General features: G+C 40.9%; 1 protein-coding gene across 1 annotated transcript in view; it reads right to left on the reverse strand.

Annotated features, from left to right (window-relative positions):
* The window catches only part of OTOGL (otogelin like), an 83,707-nt gene that overhangs the window by 9,498 nt on the left and 56,249 nt on the right, over positions 1 to 17,960 (reverse strand). Inside the window, 17 exon segments of the mRNA XM_033162657.1 lie at positions 1,500 to 1,678; positions 2,424 to 2,487; positions 4,759 to 4,799; positions 4,899 to 5,003; positions 5,178 to 5,279; positions 6,366 to 6,473; positions 6,685 to 6,789; positions 8,633 to 8,845; positions 10,568 to 10,753; positions 10,859 to 11,000; positions 11,564 to 11,778; positions 12,438 to 12,627; positions 13,036 to 13,128; positions 13,229 to 13,252; positions 13,940 to 14,082; positions 14,454 to 14,631; positions 14,891 to 17,454. Coding sequence (XP_033018548.1) covers positions 1,500 to 1,678; positions 2,424 to 2,487; positions 4,759 to 4,799; positions 4,899 to 5,003; positions 5,178 to 5,279; positions 6,366 to 6,473; positions 6,685 to 6,789; positions 8,633 to 8,845; positions 10,568 to 10,753; positions 10,859 to 11,000; positions 11,564 to 11,778; positions 12,438 to 12,627; positions 13,036 to 13,128; positions 13,229 to 13,252; positions 13,940 to 14,082; positions 14,454 to 14,631; positions 14,891 to 17,454 — 4,652 coding nt within the window.

The raw sequence follows: 17,960 nt of genomic DNA on the forward strand, positions 1-17,960 counted from the left end.
TGAGAGGGAAAGCTTTCTCATGCAATTTACACACTAAAACTGATTTTGTTTTACTATCCACAGTCTAGGAGGCCTCTGCCTAATATAAGTAAATAAGGAGAGAGGTGCAGAAAGGGTGCCACTGTTCCAGAAAAACAGGGGGGGGGAGGATTTCTTCCAGTGGTCTCATCATGCAGGCCAAAAACTATCCTGCTCAATGGCAAGTTAAAAAGGACCCCTGGGTGGTTAAGTCCAGTCAAGAGCAACTATGGGGTTGTGGCACTCATCTTGCTTTCAGGCTGAGGGAGCAGGCGTTTGTCCACAGGCAGCTTTCCGGGTCATGTGGCCAGCATGACCAAACCGCTTCTGGCACAACAGAACATCATGGCGGAAACCAGAGCACACAGAAATGATGTTTACCTTCCCACCACAACAGTACCTATTTATCTACTTGCACTGACGTGCTTTCAAACTGCTAGGTTGTCAAGAGCTGTGACAGAGCAACGGGAGCTCACACCATCACGAGTATTCGAACCACCAACCTTCTGATCAGCAAGCCCAGGAGACTCTGTGGTTTAGACTACAGCACCTGGCAAGAAGGCAAAGCTGACCTGTGGATATGCAATATCCAGGGACGTAGAAAGAGGGGTGCAGGTGGTGCGGGTCATCCCGGGTGTCATCCTTGGGGGGGGGGTTTGACAAAATAGCACACTGTGGGGGCCAGCACTTACCGCGGGGCCTGGCCTGCAGCACGCCCAAGCCACACGTCTGTCCTGGGAGTGACGTGCTGGCTTGGGGCCCCGTGCTGCCCAAAACAGCAGTGTGGGGCTTGCATCCACCAGGTGGACTCTGTGGGCAGCTCGCCATGCTGCGGCGCCCCCCTGGGCGGATTGTCACAGTGTACTTGTGCGCGGATTGCCGCAGTGCCCCTGTGCGTGGATCACCATGGCACCCCCGTGTGCAGATCACCGCAGCACCCCTGTGGGCGGATCGTCCCGCCCCTGTGGTGCCAGAGCAGCTAACTACGCCCCTGGCAATATCGCACCAAAGGAACAAAGGAAGCTTTGCTGAATGCAGTCAGAGCATTGGTCCATCTAGCTGTGGCTCTCTTCAGATAAGTCTTTCCCAGTCACTGTACTGGACCCAAATATTTCATTTCACTAAGTGGAGGAGCTTCCATCAGAGGAATGGAAGCATTGAATCCAACTCATTAGTTTAGGCTTCCTCAAACTCAGCCCTCCAGATGTTTTGAGACTACAATTCCCATCATCCCTGACCACTGGTCCTGCTAGCTAGGGATCATGGGAGTTGTAGGCCAAAAACATCTGGAGGGCCGAGTTTGAGAAAGCCTGCATTAGATCAAAGTTTTTCAAGCAATAACGAATACATTGTTGAAGCAAAACTTAAAACATCTGTACATGACACTGACTACAATTTTTTGGAGTAAATTTAAAGATCAACTACATCCTTATAGATTATATTCACAAATGACTTCACCCTTACATTTTAGCAATACTTACAGCTTCACATTTTTGGGAACAGTTAACTACGATCAGATCCATGGCATGAAATCCTGTGCTAGGGTCTTTTTCCTGTGAACATCTTGCTATGTAACAATGATCTTCATCCAAATACTGAATCATGGACTGACCAGGGCTCAATATGGTGACCTCTTGGAATACACAGACATTATCCTTTTCTAACGTAAAAAAATGAAATAGTTGTGTTAAAAAGGTTGAACGCACAACAAGTTATAAACCTGTAGAAATCTTCTACCTTTAAGAAGCATTGGAGCCTCTATCTGACACAGAAAATTTATGTATTTCTATATGTGTACACACAACAACAAAACCCTCCACATAATCCTGGTATTCTATCAAGTCTATCATTGCTAAATCCCCTGGAATGTTTGTAGTTCTGAGGGAAATAAATCCAGATCACGATTTTACTTACAAATCCAGAATGTCTCTGCTTTCAGTAAAAGATAGGCCTTCAATGCTTATCCAGTTATGCTTTTCACACTATACAGCTTTGTATCTAATTTTAATTAAGTTTATACCAATTAATTAAATTTATATTTTATTTTTTAATGTATACCCTCCCTTTGGCTCAAAGTCAGATATGAAAAGAACATGATTTATCTTGCCATATCAACAATGTGTGAAGTAGTAGCCTTGAGAAACATGGCTGATATAAAGCTAGTGAGTATGAAATATTTCTATTCCATCAGGTAGCCCCTTTCTCAATTTAATTGCATTTAAATGCAATTCTTTAATTGCATGCCAAGAATTCAGTGAGAATTTTAAGAGTAGAAGATTTCTGGGGTTTGCTGCCAAACAGACATATGTATCTATTAAAAACAAATATTGACAATATTGGATATATATAAGAATCTTAATAATATTGAATACACACACACACACACACACACACACACAACATACCACAAGTGTACTGCGAGCAGCCACACGTGCTAGAAACGTTGCCATCTATTCTCTGAACTTCTCCCTGTGACATTAAAAATGATGTTGCAGTGTCATTCGTGTCCAAATATATGCACATGCATTTTCATCTATGAGACCGAGAAAACTAACTTCTGATAAACAAACTGGCACAGTTACATGCGCATGTTAACAAAAGCAAGAGGATTTCTTTATTCCTCAGGGGAAAAAACCAAGCAGAAGAATGCAAAGTACTTGCAGGCTGCTGCTCTTTCCTCTCACTGCTTATATACTCAGAGAAGGCAGGTGAAAACTGACTGAGACGGAGCAGGCCTTGGCAAATGCTCAGCAATCCCTCCCTGCTCCCTCATCATAGCCCCATAGACCCCTTTTAAAAAACACTACAGAATATACAATGGTACCTCGGGTTACAAACCGCCCTGCTTACGAACGCTTTGGATTACGAACCCCACAAACCTGGAAGTAGGTGTTCTGGGTTGCGAACTTTGCCCCAGGATACGAACACAATCCGCTTCCAGGGCCGTGGAAGTCCTATGTAGAGAATGTGCGCCTTGGGTTAAGAACGCTTCGGGTTAAAAACGGACTTCCAGAAGGAATTAAGTTCGTAACCTGAGGTACCACTGTATATCAGATCACTTATTTGCTTTCCTCATACCGTCATGATTTTAGAATTAACGGCAATATTAGGCACATGATAAAGCATCTACCACATTGAACTATGCACCGCACTCTTTATATTATTTAGGAAGGGTATAACAGACAAATCAACGTTTTATCACACTGTGATAGATAGGGATTTTCAATCAGACATTTCCCAGGTCACGGGAAATATTTGTTTAAGCAAAGCTAGAAAAATGGAACGAAAGCGGTTTGTTTGAAAGCTCACATATTACAAAAGTCAACATAATTTAAAGTGTATATACATTTCAGAACAAGTCTACATTCTTACAGATAATAAAGAGGCCCATGCATTTTTATGTGTGTTGGCAAATTGAAACATGTCTGGGATAATATTTAAAACCATAGGGCAATATCCAACTAAGTCATACACAGACTTAGGCACAATCTTATCCTTCACATATCCTATATAGTTTCTGCATACCTATGACTGATGGTGGCAGAACAGATGTAGAACAGGTGTTAGAACAGAATATGATAGTAAAGGTAAAGGTACTCCTGACCATTAGTTCCAGTCACGGACAACTCTGAAGTTGTGGTGCTCATCTCACTCTATAGGCCGAGGGAGCCGGCGTTTTGTCCACAGACAGCTTCCGGGTCATGTGGCCAGCATGACTAAGCCGCTTCTGGTGAACCAGAGCAGCACACGGAAACACTGTTTACCTTCCTGCCAGAGTGGTACCTATTTATCTACCTGCACTTTGACATGCTTTCGAACTGCTAGGTTGGCAGGAGCAGGGACCAGGCAACGGGAGCTCACACCGTTGTGGGGATTCGAACCACCGACATTCTGATTGACAAGCCCTAGGCTCTGTGGTTTAACCCACAGCGCCACCCACATCCCAATATGATAGTAAAGGTAAAGGGACCCCTGACCATTAGTTCCAGTTGTGTCCGACTCTGGGGTTGCGGCGCTCATCTCGCGTTACTGGCCGAGGGAGCCGGCGTACAGCTTCTGGGTCATGTGGTCAGCATGACTAAGCCGCTTCTGGCAAACCAGAGCAGCGCACAGAAACGCCATTTACCTTCCCACTGGAGTTGGTACCTATTTATCTACTTGCACTTTGATGTGCTTTCAAACTGCTAGGTGGGCAAGAGCGGGGACCGAGCAACGGGAGCTCACCCCGTTGCGGGGATTCGAACCGCCGACCTTCTGATCAGCAAGCCCTAGGCTCTGTGGTTTAACCCACAGCGCCACCCGCATCCCTAACATGATAGTAGAACAGACTAAAAAAAAGGGCCTCAAAGTAAGAATCTTCAAATTTTTAAATTTATTTATTTTAATTTTTCCCATCCCATCTATTTCTCCAAATAAATAAAAACACTAAAACAAATATACCCCTCCCCCAAATATCAACTATGCATTCATAATAATACGTTAATATGCATCGACCTTTGCTTATTTATAAAGGCAATGACTCGGAACAAATAATTAACACTTTGTGGCTCAAGTGATTATTATTATTATTTTTTAAGTCAAATTAATGAGAAATAGCAGTGCTTGAAATATGCGTGACCGTGTTTTGCTTCATGGAGGAAGCTAAAGAGTCAGTATCATCCTTGAGATATTGCTGTTCTCCACTAAAAAATGAATCGTTATATATGTTACTAAACTGCTTCCAAGGCAAACATGTCTTACCACTTTACAGGATGGGATAGTAGTACTTTCACAGTCACATTCTGAGGAGAGATGGACAGACAGAGAAGGATCAGTCAGTGGGGAAAGTGGCCATACATTGCTTATTCAAACAATTATTGATAAAAATAAAAAGCAGCTACCACAATTCCAGTCTGGACAGCACTGCCCAGCTATTCTCTTCTTCACCAGCTTCATATCAGCAGAACAGTTCAGAAGAGGTAAGTTACAGTGATTCTCATCACAGACTGCAGGAAGTGATGTAATTAAAAAGAAAAAAAAGATTAGCATTAGTAAAACATCAACAAATAAAGAGTTGCCAGGTCCCACACTGATACCACTGCCTGGTAACTGCAACAGTAATTGAATGGTAATAGAAGCAGTCATATTAACCCAAGATATATTAACAAAGCAGACCTTACCACAGTGGTAACGAGGGCAACAATAATGTGTGGAGCTAAGATCCACAGTGAGAATTTCCCCTTCATTGCATAATGGAATAGGTTCAATGCAGGATTCACAAACTGTAGGAGAAAATAAATCAAACATCCAGTTAATATATATATGAAGCTGCCATTAAAAAGTGCTGGAAGACAATGAAGAATACCTAATAGTGGTTTAAAACTTATACAGCTGTAGTATTGTAGAGATCTAATGTTAATTTGATACTGAGGCGAACCCTAGCATTGGGTCACTCTTCATTCTGGTAGATTTCACCAAATCAGTACTTAATTCCTAGATGCAGCCAATGTACAGCTGAGAGAAATCAGATGAATTTTGCAGGTACCTCAAATCTACACTGACATACAATTGTATAAAACAACTTTTATAAATTTATTTTATTTAGATTTGTGTTCCTCATTTTCCTGAAGTGAAACATTTTGGAATGACATAACAATCTCAAAAATGGTATAGCCTTGAAAAGTCTCAGCTGAAGCCTAGATGTCTTCAGCTAAGTTCTCATAGACTCCCACTATCTGAAGTGCTATATTACAGCAAATTCAGTTACTTCATAAATAAATAAAATTACTCTGAGAATCAAGTCAAAATTATTTCTATGCAGTTGTATAAAGTTGCTCCAGATTAGCTTCTTTTTAGAGCTAATTCATACTATGCTTTTTAAAATTTGGGAACAGTAGCATACATATATCCAGTATACCTTGAGGAGAAAACCAGCCATTAAAATTGGCTGCACTTACATCTTACTTTTAAAAACAGGCAACTTATGTAACTACCGGTAAATTGAAAAACCAAACTCGGTATTTTCAGGAAAGAACACCCAAAATAATAAAGGAGCTGCCAAAACTATTTTAGTGAGTAACAGTTACAGTGTTTGGGACTTTTTAGCTTAAGAAAAAGGCGAATTAGGGAGGACATGATAGAGATGCACAAATTATGCATTGTAACACTGTGGAGAAGTTGATAGGGTGACATCTTCCTCCCTCTCTCATAATATCCTGCATCTTCTGATGACACAAAGTGGTGGGAAGGCAATGCTGGATTAGATAAGCCATTGGCCTGATGTAGCAGGGCTCTTACATTTTCAGTTGTAGATAATCTGGAATCCCCTGCTTACTCATGAATTTACCAGCATGGGAAAGCTTCCTTACCACACAAATAAGAAAAACAGCAAGGATCCTCCTGTTTTGCCTCGACGAGAAATTGGTCTTCTCTGCATTCTGGACGGGAAGCATTAGGGCATGCTGATGGATCACATTCTGAATTAAAAAACAACAACACAAAATAGTTTCTCTAGTAAAAACTTGTTATTTTTAAATCCTCAGAAGAGCTACACATACATAGATGACCAATCTCTTGATGTAATTTTTCAATCTGACCACATGTATGCCAACTTTTGTTCCAAGATGAAAAGAAAGCAGGCTATACGTACAATAAAATAAAAATAAATGAGCATTAATTATCACTTACCACATCGGTACTGAGGACAGCATGAAAAAGGATCGTATACCACTACCAATTTCTCTACACTTCTGCAAGCTGGAGTAAGAGGATCACATAGAGTCATGTTGCATTCTGAATATAAATATAAAAATAAAAAGATTGGCCCATTTAGCATAGTGCTATCAAACGTTTTCATGAAGATGACACCTATTCATAACTTCAAGGCTATTTTTGAAAACTACTATTTATCAGAAGATGCAAATACTGAAGCAACTGTTCACTTCATACAAGGAAGGATGGATGTTCCAAATAAAAAAATTATTCTACAATTAGTCATGCTTAATATTATAATACCTTGGTTTATTATTTATTAGGATATGGGTCAATTATTTTAAACACATAAGTTTTTTCTCAAAGGCAGGATAGAAATAACAACAACAACAACAATAAATATTTACACAAAGTATGTCAACATTTTCAGCCTGTCAATTGCAAAATCTGTTTTTCTTCATTTGAAGAAGAAGAGGAGGAGGAGGAGGAGGAGGAGTTTGGATTTGATATCCCACTTTATCACTACCTGAAGGAGTCTCAAAGCGGCTAACAATCTCTTTTCCCTTCCTCCCCCACAATAAACACTCTGTGAGGTGAGTGGGGCTGAGAGACTTCAAAGAAGTGTGACTAGTCCAAGGTCACCCAGCAGCTGCATGTGGAGGAGCGGAGATGAGAACCTGGTTCACCAGATTACGAGTCTTAACCACTACACCACACTTAAGTGTCAGCAGCCAGAGTCAAGTGTAGGTCAGCAATTAAAAAACACAGTGTTAGTGAAGTTAACTCTTTCTTCAAAGAAGCTAAAACAGTAAAGGCCTAGTGATCCCAGTTAGTCTTGCCCCAAGGAGGCAGTTGCAAGGACTGAAGGTCCCACTGTTTTCTAAGGCTCCTCCTCTTCAGGGTGTTTCCTAAGTTGTCTCAGACTGTGTCTGCACACAACCAGTCTCTGTTCTGCTCTTTTCATTTCTCTGTGTGTTCTGGGAGACCAGGAAGAAGGAGATCTGGTCACAGCAGAAGGAGGAGGAGACTCCCTGGATTCTTCAGCAGACTGTTTCATCTCTACCTCTTGCCTACCATTCTTTCCAGCCTCCACTTCAGCATCAGATTCTCCATTGCTCTCTGCCACAGCCTTTCCCTGCTCACTAAACCCTGTTGCCTCTGACTGCTCATCATCATCTTATCACCAATCCTCTGGCTCTGAGCCCTCTTCCCCTGGGGGGTTCCTCAGCTGGTACCTCCCACCACCCCTCTGCATGCAGCCAGTCCATGACATTAAGATAGTGCAGCTATATGATAGTTCATAATGAAATGGAGGGGCTCATCTTTGACCAAACTGCGGGAGGCAGTGGAAGACAGGAGTGCCTGGTGTGCTCTGGTCCATGGGGTCACAAAGAGTCAGACACGACTAAATGACTAAACAACAACAACAATGAAATGGAAACAGAGAAGTCAGAGTTTGAAGTGGAGAATCACAAAGATGCTAAGAAGAGTGCTATACATCTTTATTTTTATTTTTTTGCACTTCTGTAAACATCCAAGCAAGCCTTTTGGATAGCCTAATTATGCTCCTTAATTGTGGAGAAGTATGTAAACCACAGTCCCATCTCCCACATTCCTATGATGGGGTGTAACCAGGTAGGTCTTTGAATCTAGACACCCACCACCACCAGTTCCTCAGCTGAATGGTGATTGGACATTTCCATCACAACTCAGAGGGGAGCCTTTTTATAGCTTATAGCAGAGATCAGAACCATAATAGATATACCGGTGTGTTCGTTTGTTTTTCTCTCCAAGACTTCAGCACTGGGTTTATCCATGAGGAATTATTAATTCTCTCTAATCATAAGCAATTTGACAAATTTTATTGGCACACAGATCAATTCCTTTCAACATAATAATATAGCACCTCATAAACATTACCTACCACAGACTTTCTTTGGACAGCAAGCCCCTTCCTCGACCACATTAATAATCACTTCACCCTCTCGCTGGCATATCGGAGGCACCTCTTTCTTGCATTCAGGCTCTACGGCAATAATGCTCCCATTCTCCACACACATATACATGCAGCACCCTTTCTTGGAGCCATTCCAAACCTCTCCAGCCGAACGGGGATGCCCTGCATTGTCAGTACATGCTATAAACGAAAGAGAGCATAACATCCTTCAGAAAGACAGAAAATATGAGCCATATCCAATTAGAAATCAGGAAATTACTACATATACAACTTCTAGTTAAGGGGCTTACATGTCTTCACGGAACATATTTGTAGACTATCATTTGAAAAACTGTGCAACTTAAAAGAGTTTTTAGTTACTCAAGATCTATGACCAAAATAGAATTATCTGCTTTCCTGACTAGCAACTTATGCGCATCAGAGTTCATGGTTCTGCACAAATTACCCATTTACTTCATCATGGTCCAGTTAAAGAAGCTGATGTGATTTTATGAACCATTGTGAAAATGAAGACTTGCCTTACTGGGTCAATTTGAGTTCCATCTAATCCACCATCCTATTTCCAGCAGCTGACAGCTAAACGACTCTTGAAGCTTACAAAACAGGGCATGAAAATGTCCCATGCATTTGATATTCATTCGCCAGAAGTATCCTGTCTCTAAGACCTAGCAACCTTTGAGCTTGCTATCTTTACAAGAACAGGTTGCCTACATGCTACCAGGCCTATTTCAAGGTTTTGGTACAAACATACAAAACCCAACACAACTTGGGAGCAGGTTGCTTGAGAGACCACCCTACCAGCCTGTTAGGCCACTGCATTCTGCAGTAGAGTCTCTTTTATGGGTGTCCCTAAAATATTAGGAGCCTGCTCCACAGCATTCAGTATGGTTGCCCCAGTTTTGTGGAACAGCATTGCTGTTGAGCTAAGGTGGGTTCCCACAATACGTACTTTCCAGAAATAGTCAAAGACATTTTTGTTTTGACAAAGTTTTCTAGATGATTTTTCGGTAGGTCTGTTTTGGGTGTGATTTTTTTTTTTAGTATAATATTTTTATTATGCTTTGGGTGTGAATTTGCATTGCCTTAAAACCTATATTTTGTATTCTTTTAAAACCCAGTTGTTTGAATGATTGTTAATCGCCTTGAGACTTATACAAAAGGTGATTGTTAAATTAATAACAGCTTAATGGCTCCTAATCTCCAGTTAATCAGCTTGACTGCATGCTCATATAACTAATTCTAGAACACAAACCCAGAATTACCATCTACAATCGCCTCCTTTATAGAGTTTGATTTTTATTGCAATGCAAAAACAGATACCTGACCCGCTTCGAGACAGCAAGTAGTGGGGAAAGGCAGTGTGGACCCTATATTGACATCATTAAATATTTAGGTGCTCCCTGTGGAAATGGCAACAACTGGGTTGTATGAATAATCACACTGGAAAGCCTTTTGACTCCTTTATAATTAGTCTTCAACTAAAATGTTAACATTGTTTCACCTTGGCCCACAAAAATTATGAATCCACCTTTTTGGAATCACTATCAGGGATATGGTCAGGGACACTGAAGGATTCTTACCAAGAAATTTGTAATATGGCAAATTTTAAAACAAACGCAGACTGCAATCCTATGGACTGTTACGCAGAAATTCACTGCTGAATCAACATGCATAGGATAAACAGTGGCAGTGATTTTGCATTCTGTAGATGGAGCACAGTTTTTCAAGCTGCACTCATTTGGGAATAGAAAAAGCTGGAGGTACTCTGGGCTGTCTATTAATTTCAAATTCTTTGGATAAATAAATGACAGAGATAAAAACCATGTCTCTGCCCCACCAGAAACCAAGCACGCTTGGGCCTAGTGCGGGTAAATGTGCTTAGATAGCTATAGGTTTACTCACCACATTTTTCTTCTGGAATGCAGAGATCAGAGTCTGTTCTGTGAAGAATGGTTCCATTTTTACAAACACAGTCTTCTCTTAAGTAGGAGCATGGCGATTCTTCATAGAACCATTTATTTAGGCATGTTTTAGCAGCACACGGTTGCACACAAGGCTGGTATTCTTTCCCATCAGGACAACGGAGAGCTACATGTCAGACACACAGAGGGAAATAAACACTGCTGACATTTTCTTCTGCTAATTCAAGCAGCTGAGGTAGCAGGGAGAGAGAAGGAGAAGTAGTATACTTACAACAGTAATCTGGTGTTCTCCACTTAATGCAGATGTTATGTTTGTTGCACAGTGCTACATATGCAGAAAGAGCATCGCATTCATAATTCCAAAAATATGTATTGTTGATCCACATTTTTTCACAAAAGTCTTGGGGTGAAACCTACATTAAAATACATTATATAGTGATTGATCAATTAACACTCATTAATTGATGAGTAAATTTCTTTTATCTTCACTAGGAACAAAAAATGAGAGAGAGAGAGAGAGAGAGAGAGAGAGAGAGAGAGAGAGAGAGAGAATAATGTCATTTTAAATAGTAAATACAACCTCATGGGTGCATAAGGAAAAAAAACCCTCTCAAATTCACAGTTGTTCAATACCTTCATGGAGACACACCAGAATATCAGAGGTGTGTGGCAAATATTTGAGTTCTCAGATACCTGCAGCAACTGTGAGGCACTTATTCTCCATCTTGGAACTGAGTCCACTCACAATACATTAGATGAGCACTTCTCTTAGTAAGCACTAGTAAGCACTTATCTTACAAAGAAAGTTAATCCCCTTCCTCCCCTCACAATTTCTAGAACAGTGCCCTCAGGTGATGAAACCATTAAAAACATTTCAGAGGTATTCAAATTTAATTTATATGCTTGATATTAGCGTGCCCTGAATTGCTAGATATGATCTTCTGGAGACAGTGCTTGCTCCTTTGTATATACTTACTTTTTTGTGGCATGGGGCAAAAGCCCATCTATGTAAGAGTTCCATGCAGTATGTACAGTTATCTTCTGTACAGTTTCTTACAGGTCTCCTTGTTGTTAGATCAACAGATTTCTCGATTTCCCAACTCTTAATAAAAGCCTCAATTTCATCCACATTTGTAATTATGGTTCTATTTTGCATTTTCAGGTCATCCGCTGGATCGCCATTGCAGACACCTTAACAAATGAGTATAGAACATTTAATATGTTAGACAGTAAATCAAAAGGTTTGATTTATTCTGCAACAGGGAAAGAGCAATAGGGAAAGAGCTGAGAGCAGGCAGAAAAGCTAATCTCGATGTGTGGATTGATACAATCTAGTATAAATTTCTTTCACCATTAATGTAAAAAGGTCCTGTTATGATCCAGTCATCTTCCGGCAGATAGATACAAGTAAGTCCTTTACTAACTACAGGCGACGACTATGTTGTGCAGGGGTTCTGTTCCCAGCCCCAATGGGCCCTGCTCCACCCCCGTTCTTCCCTCTTCTGGGTCCAAAAGGACCCATATGTCAGCGATCGTGCATCACGTGGACCCGCCTAAAATGGTTGCCACCTGTACTCTTCTTCTATGTTAATACGGTCATTGGAAGTTGCTGCTGAACAAGACACAAGCTTTACCAGCAATACCAGTATCTGGGGTGGTGGGGTGAGTGAGTGAGTGAGTGAGTGAGTGAGTGAGTGAGTGAGACAGGAAGGCAGACATCAGATCATGGATAAGAGTTTTGGTTTTGGTTGGCAGGACACTGGATAGCAAGCATACTCTGCTAATTTTTTTTAAGAAATACAACAGTAGCGGATCAAAAGGAAGATATTGATTAGAAACCATATTCTCACCACAAAGTCCTTCAGTCTTGGTAGATGTATTAGAATGAAAGCCATACTGGATATCTATAATGCCTGTGACATGAGCCCACTTAATGTTGATGCCAGCTGGCGTGTTGACTACATACATAGCACCAGTATCTTGAATACATAAACTATGTTTGGAGAAAGGCAAAGGCTGAACCATAGAATCCACAACCACCTAAAAATAAAGAAATTAAAAAAAATGCAGGATAACTGTATCTAGGTGAAACGCCTCAATCTGCCACAGCCTCATTGCTGCTTCTTTGTAAATAAATAGACATGGCCAATCAAAGCACATTTTTAATCACTTGCTTTCTACCATTTAGTTTGCCCCCTTGAGGCCAGGCTAGGAAAATAAATGATTTGTCATGGTCAGGCAATCCAGTCTTAAATCTCCCACATGATATCTAATTTGACCCTCTGAAGGCCAACCAATGGGGTACTTAGGAGATATGACTTGTTCATCATAATCCCAAATATCTAAAAGCATGTTTGCAATTCTGGCAAAGGTTTTCCTATTTCTTTTACTTATCCACAATAGATTTCTAATAGTATTAGTCTTCACTGAATATTCCTCTTAACTCACCTTTCTTTCTAAACGATTGATAAGTACTATATGTGAAGGTGTTGTTACATTAAGTTTCTTAAAACAAAGACCCGATGCACTTCCAGGTGGAACCTTGAAAGAAAGCAAACACAGAGAACTATATAGCACCATCAGCACGAATTGTAGTGTTCGCTTACAGATATATTATTATCGTATTTAGAATAATACTCACTAGTCTTCTTATTGAATTGGCACTCTGAAAAATAGGTATAAACATGGGTTATAATCACAGTTACATAAAGCAGTATAATTACAGCATTACATAAGATCCATATTTCTAATACTAGGTAAAGGTAAAGGTACCCCTGACCGTTAGGTCCAGTCGCGGACAACTCTGGGGTTGTGGCGCTCATCTTGCTCTATAGGCCGAGGGAGCCAGCATTTGTCCACAGACAGCTTCCGGGTCATGTGGCCAGCATGACCAAGCTACTTCAGGTGAACCAGAGCAGCGCACGGAAACACCGTTTACCTTCCTGCCAGAGCGGTACCTATTTATCTACTTGCACTCTGACGTGCTTTCAAACTGCTAGGTGGGCAGGAGCAGGGACCGAGCAACAGGCGCTCACCCCATCATGGTGATTTGAACCGCTGACCTTCCTATTGGCAAGCCCACAGCTCTGTGGTTTAGACCACAGCGCCACCCGCGTCCCATTTCTAATACTACAGTTCTGCTAATTGGTCAATGAAGAATCTGTCTAGAATCCCTGACACAAGGATTGGACATTATCAGATTATAATACATAATAGAAACAATGATCTCATTTATTTGTTACTAGAGATAATATTGAGTTGCAAATTTCCTTTTAAAAACAGTGTAAACAATTTTTTGGGGGGGGGGGAGTTAACCCTTTTAATATTGCATAGTAGTACACAAGACTCCTACCTGATTTGTAGGGCATCTTTCAATATGAGCAACAATAATTTCTGTGGGGAGCTTGACTAAAATATAGGACGCTACTTTATACAATGCCACGTTATTTCCATCAAATGTAATAATGCTCAGTTCAGACAGGACAGAACATTGACCTAGGAAAAAATTTGACATCTAGTAACCAGCAATTCAGAGATTTATTTTTTAAAAAATAATAATGACAAAGGACTTATTTTGCTAGAGGGGGTTGCTTCACTTATTGAAATGCACAGAAAGTCTACTGAATAGAAAAATACTTTTTTAAAAAATGACAACTGTTCAGCAGTACAATCCTATGCATGTTTACTCTGAAGTTAAACTGTGGGGGTTACATTCAAGGAATAGGATTTCCTGACATCATTGTATCATTTCCTAGGACTGCTTCATATATTATTAAGTCAATAGGCACATTCCTATGCAGCAGTAGAGTATATCCTAAGAAGTATGTTACTTTTTCTTCACTGTATGTCAGGGATTTAGAACTTACAAGGACATTCCCATTCTGGACAGCAGCTGTCACTGTTTACTTGGACTGGCATCCCACGAAAACCACAGTCAGGCTTCTCCACAGTCTTATGGCAGTTCTTTGAGAGGTTGTACAGCATCCATCCCATATTAATGCACACGTACTGGCTACATCTGTCTACTGGATCAAGATACCTTGGCTGTTTCATAATGGGGGGAGAATTGGGAGACATTAACACCAGTCTTGATTTTATTCCATGAACCAAGATGCCCCTTCACCATACAAAAAAGGAAAAATAAACTCCAGAGTGTATGTCTGCATATTATGACGATAAAGATATTGTCTTTGAAGCAGCTTTGAAGAACAAAAAGGAATAATGTACAAATCAAAATAATAAATGGTCTAATAAAATTTTAGAATGTTAAGTAAATTAAATAAGTAGGTGAAAATGTCCTCACCGTGCATTCTGGGGATGTCGCAGGTATTAATGTATGTATCATTGTGCCAAAGGAAGCATATTCTACACTATCTGTAGTCACCATCTCCATTTCAGCCTTTGAAGTTTGGGCCTCCAATTGCTCTGCAGTTGAGTGAGTTGAATCTGCTATTGTGACATTCTGCATGCTGGTTGTTCTCATTTCCTCAGGTTCAGCCACACTGTAGTAAGGCCTAATTGATTTTGGTGGAGGAACTCTAGACCAATCAGATAATGTTACATCTATCAGATCGTCTGAGAGAGAGACTGGTTTCACCGAAGCGCTTCTGCTTTCACTGATAGCAAGAGTCATCTGAGTGGGAAGCAGCAAAGATTCCTCAGTGCTTGTGTACTTAGTGACTTTTTCTTGTATTTCTGAGGTCTGGTTACTTTCTGAGGCATATGCGGTCACATTTCGAAGTTCTGTAGCATGTGTCGCTCCCGGCTCTATCCAACCTGAGGTAGTCACTTCATCCATTTTAATGGGTATAGTTCTGAAGGCTTCTGTGGAAGGTTTGGGTGTAAACAAAGTAAAGTTTGGAGTGTGTTTAAGTGTTTGGGAGGTAGTAGGAATTGGGAATGAAGTAGTAGCAGTGTGGTACTCAAAACTGATAGGATAAAGTTCAGTGACTAGCGCAGTTTTGCTAGGAACTATCGTGCCTGCAGAGGAAGGTAGTAAACTTACTGGTGAGCTAAGAGTATACTTTTCAGTGACATTTGTTGCTGTTGATGTCATATTCCAAAGAACACCCACGGTAAATGCTGGCTCTGAAGAATGAGTACTGATTGCACTGGATAATGAAGATAATGTTCTGCCATCCACTGAAGAGGAACTCCTAGTTCCTAAAAATAGCATGGGCATATCAGAGGCCACCAGTGGAGGCAAAGATGAAGCATTTATTGTGGAAATAGTTGGACTTAAAGTTGACAAAGGAATTGCTGAAGGATAAGAACCTGGGCTTGTTGAGGTAGGATGTTCACCAACTGGCATTTGTATGAGAGTGCTAGCTGGCATCACAGCAGAAGTTATGCCAATTGTGGGAATCACCGATGAGCTTTCAGAATAAGAGGCTGAGACAGAAGAAGTTTTTGGTAACACTGTAAGTAATGTGGACGAACCTGTGAAAGCAGATAGATGTCCTAGAAGCACTGCAGAAGTGGAGAAACTACCCACACTTTTAACAGTAGAATCAGTTTTTAATCCTGTGTGTGGGCCAGCTGAATGCATACTTGTTTTCGGAGTCATTTGTGTTGTATCATATAAAATACTCGTAGGTAACAAAGGGGTTCTACTTGGCAAAGCTCTGGTACCAGCAAACTCTAATGAACTTACAGAAACAGTTGGCACTGGAGATGAACCAATGTGCAATGCATGCTTGCTTTCTGCTGGAACTGTTTTTGTTTCAAGTGATTGGGAGGTTTGAGGAACATCTGGAAGCGAAGCAGTGGAAGGGCCTATATGAAAGCTCTTTGAGATAATTGTAACTTCTCCAGTTGCTTTGGACATTTGAGACGTAACTGGAGGAGACACAAGTGTAGACATTGCCAGTGTCACATGGGGACTCAATGAAGACCGCATCGTTGTAGGGCTTGGTGAAGCAGCTGAGGATGGTGTTGTAGTAGAAAAATGCTCTGTGGTTAAGGGAACAGTGTGTTCAGAAGGTGTTATAAGTGCTTCTGGTGATGATAGAGATGTAGGCAGCAGCATTTCTGAGTCAGGTCGAGTTGTCATTGAGACTGAAACCGATATGCTATAAGGAGGACTTGAAGAAAAGGCAGTAAATCTAGATGCCAATAAGGGAATATGAGTTGTTGTAAGCACAGGCAAATGAGTCAAATGAATAGTTGGCTCGGTCATAGTAGACCTAGTTCTTGAAGTCATGGTAAGCGTTTCTGTTAATGGTGAACCTGAAAACAGCACAAGACTTGAACGAGATGTTCTTTCAGTTGATAAAGATGGCTGTGGTGTTGCTGCTACCAAAACCTGAGACTTGATTGTGGAAAGACCTCCACTCACCAAGATGCTTGTAGGTGTTTTAGCAGAGGCAAATTCTTGTCCAGCAGATCTCAGTGGTATAGGTGAAGTGGAAATTAGAGGAAAGTCAGACAATGATGGTTCAGCTGTTGTCGCAGTGAGCGATGATATAAAAAAGATAGGATTTGTGCTGTAGGATGTCACCTTTGCTGTAGCTGCTGTGGCTTCCTTAGTGGTTGGGAGAGTTGTTGGGGATATAAGTGCAAGTAGCACAGATGGTGTTGTAGTGCTGTAGCTACCTTCAGAAGAGTGCTCTGGAACTGGTAACAATGTTGCTGAATGAAGATCCGTAACTATTTTCTCTGTAGTTTGTCCTCCAAATGTCACCACTCTCTCAGTTGCCATTTGGGTACTTAGATTAATATATGTTGACTCGACCGCTTCAGTGACAAGCACAGGGGGCATATGAGGAAATGTTTGTGCCGTGTCCACTGTATGGGGGCTTAATATGGTGGGCCTTGTTCTCAGTGGCTTTGCTGTAGTTGAAGCTTCTGTGGCTTTCACAGGTATGCCTGGAAAAAAGAGCATGCTTCAGTATAATTCCATAGTAATGAAAGGGAAGGGAAGCAGGAAGCAATCTAGATTCAGGCTCTCCAGCTTCTTAATACAGTGGGAGATAGAAAGTCAGGCCCTTCCTAGGTCTGAAAGAGTAGCAATAGTAGCTTTTGCTGCTTTGCTTAATAAAATTATTGTACAAGCAGCAATGAGGTCTATTTAAAAAGTTGCACCCCACAGTTTTGCTCAAGAACAAAGCATTTCATAAAAAAAATTAAAATATGCAGCCAATACACACACACACACACACACAGAGAGAGAGAGAGAGAGAGAGAGAGAGAGAGAGATTTTATTTTACTTATTCACATATAAGAGGTGATCTTTCACTTCTACAGTTAATAGTCCAATCTTATATATGTTTGCCAAGAAATCCCAGTCAGTTCAGTGGGTCCTGCTCCTGAGGCAATGCTGCATAGGACTGCTTCCCCAGAAATATATTAATAAAAAACAAGTGGGGCCTGCA

Source organism: Lacerta agilis, chromosome 10 (genome assembly GCF_009819535.1).
Source record: "Lacerta agilis isolate rLacAgi1 chromosome 10, rLacAgi1.pri, whole genome shotgun sequence".
NCBI lineage: Eukaryota > Metazoa > Chordata > Lepidosauria > Squamata > Lacertidae > Lacerta > Lacerta agilis.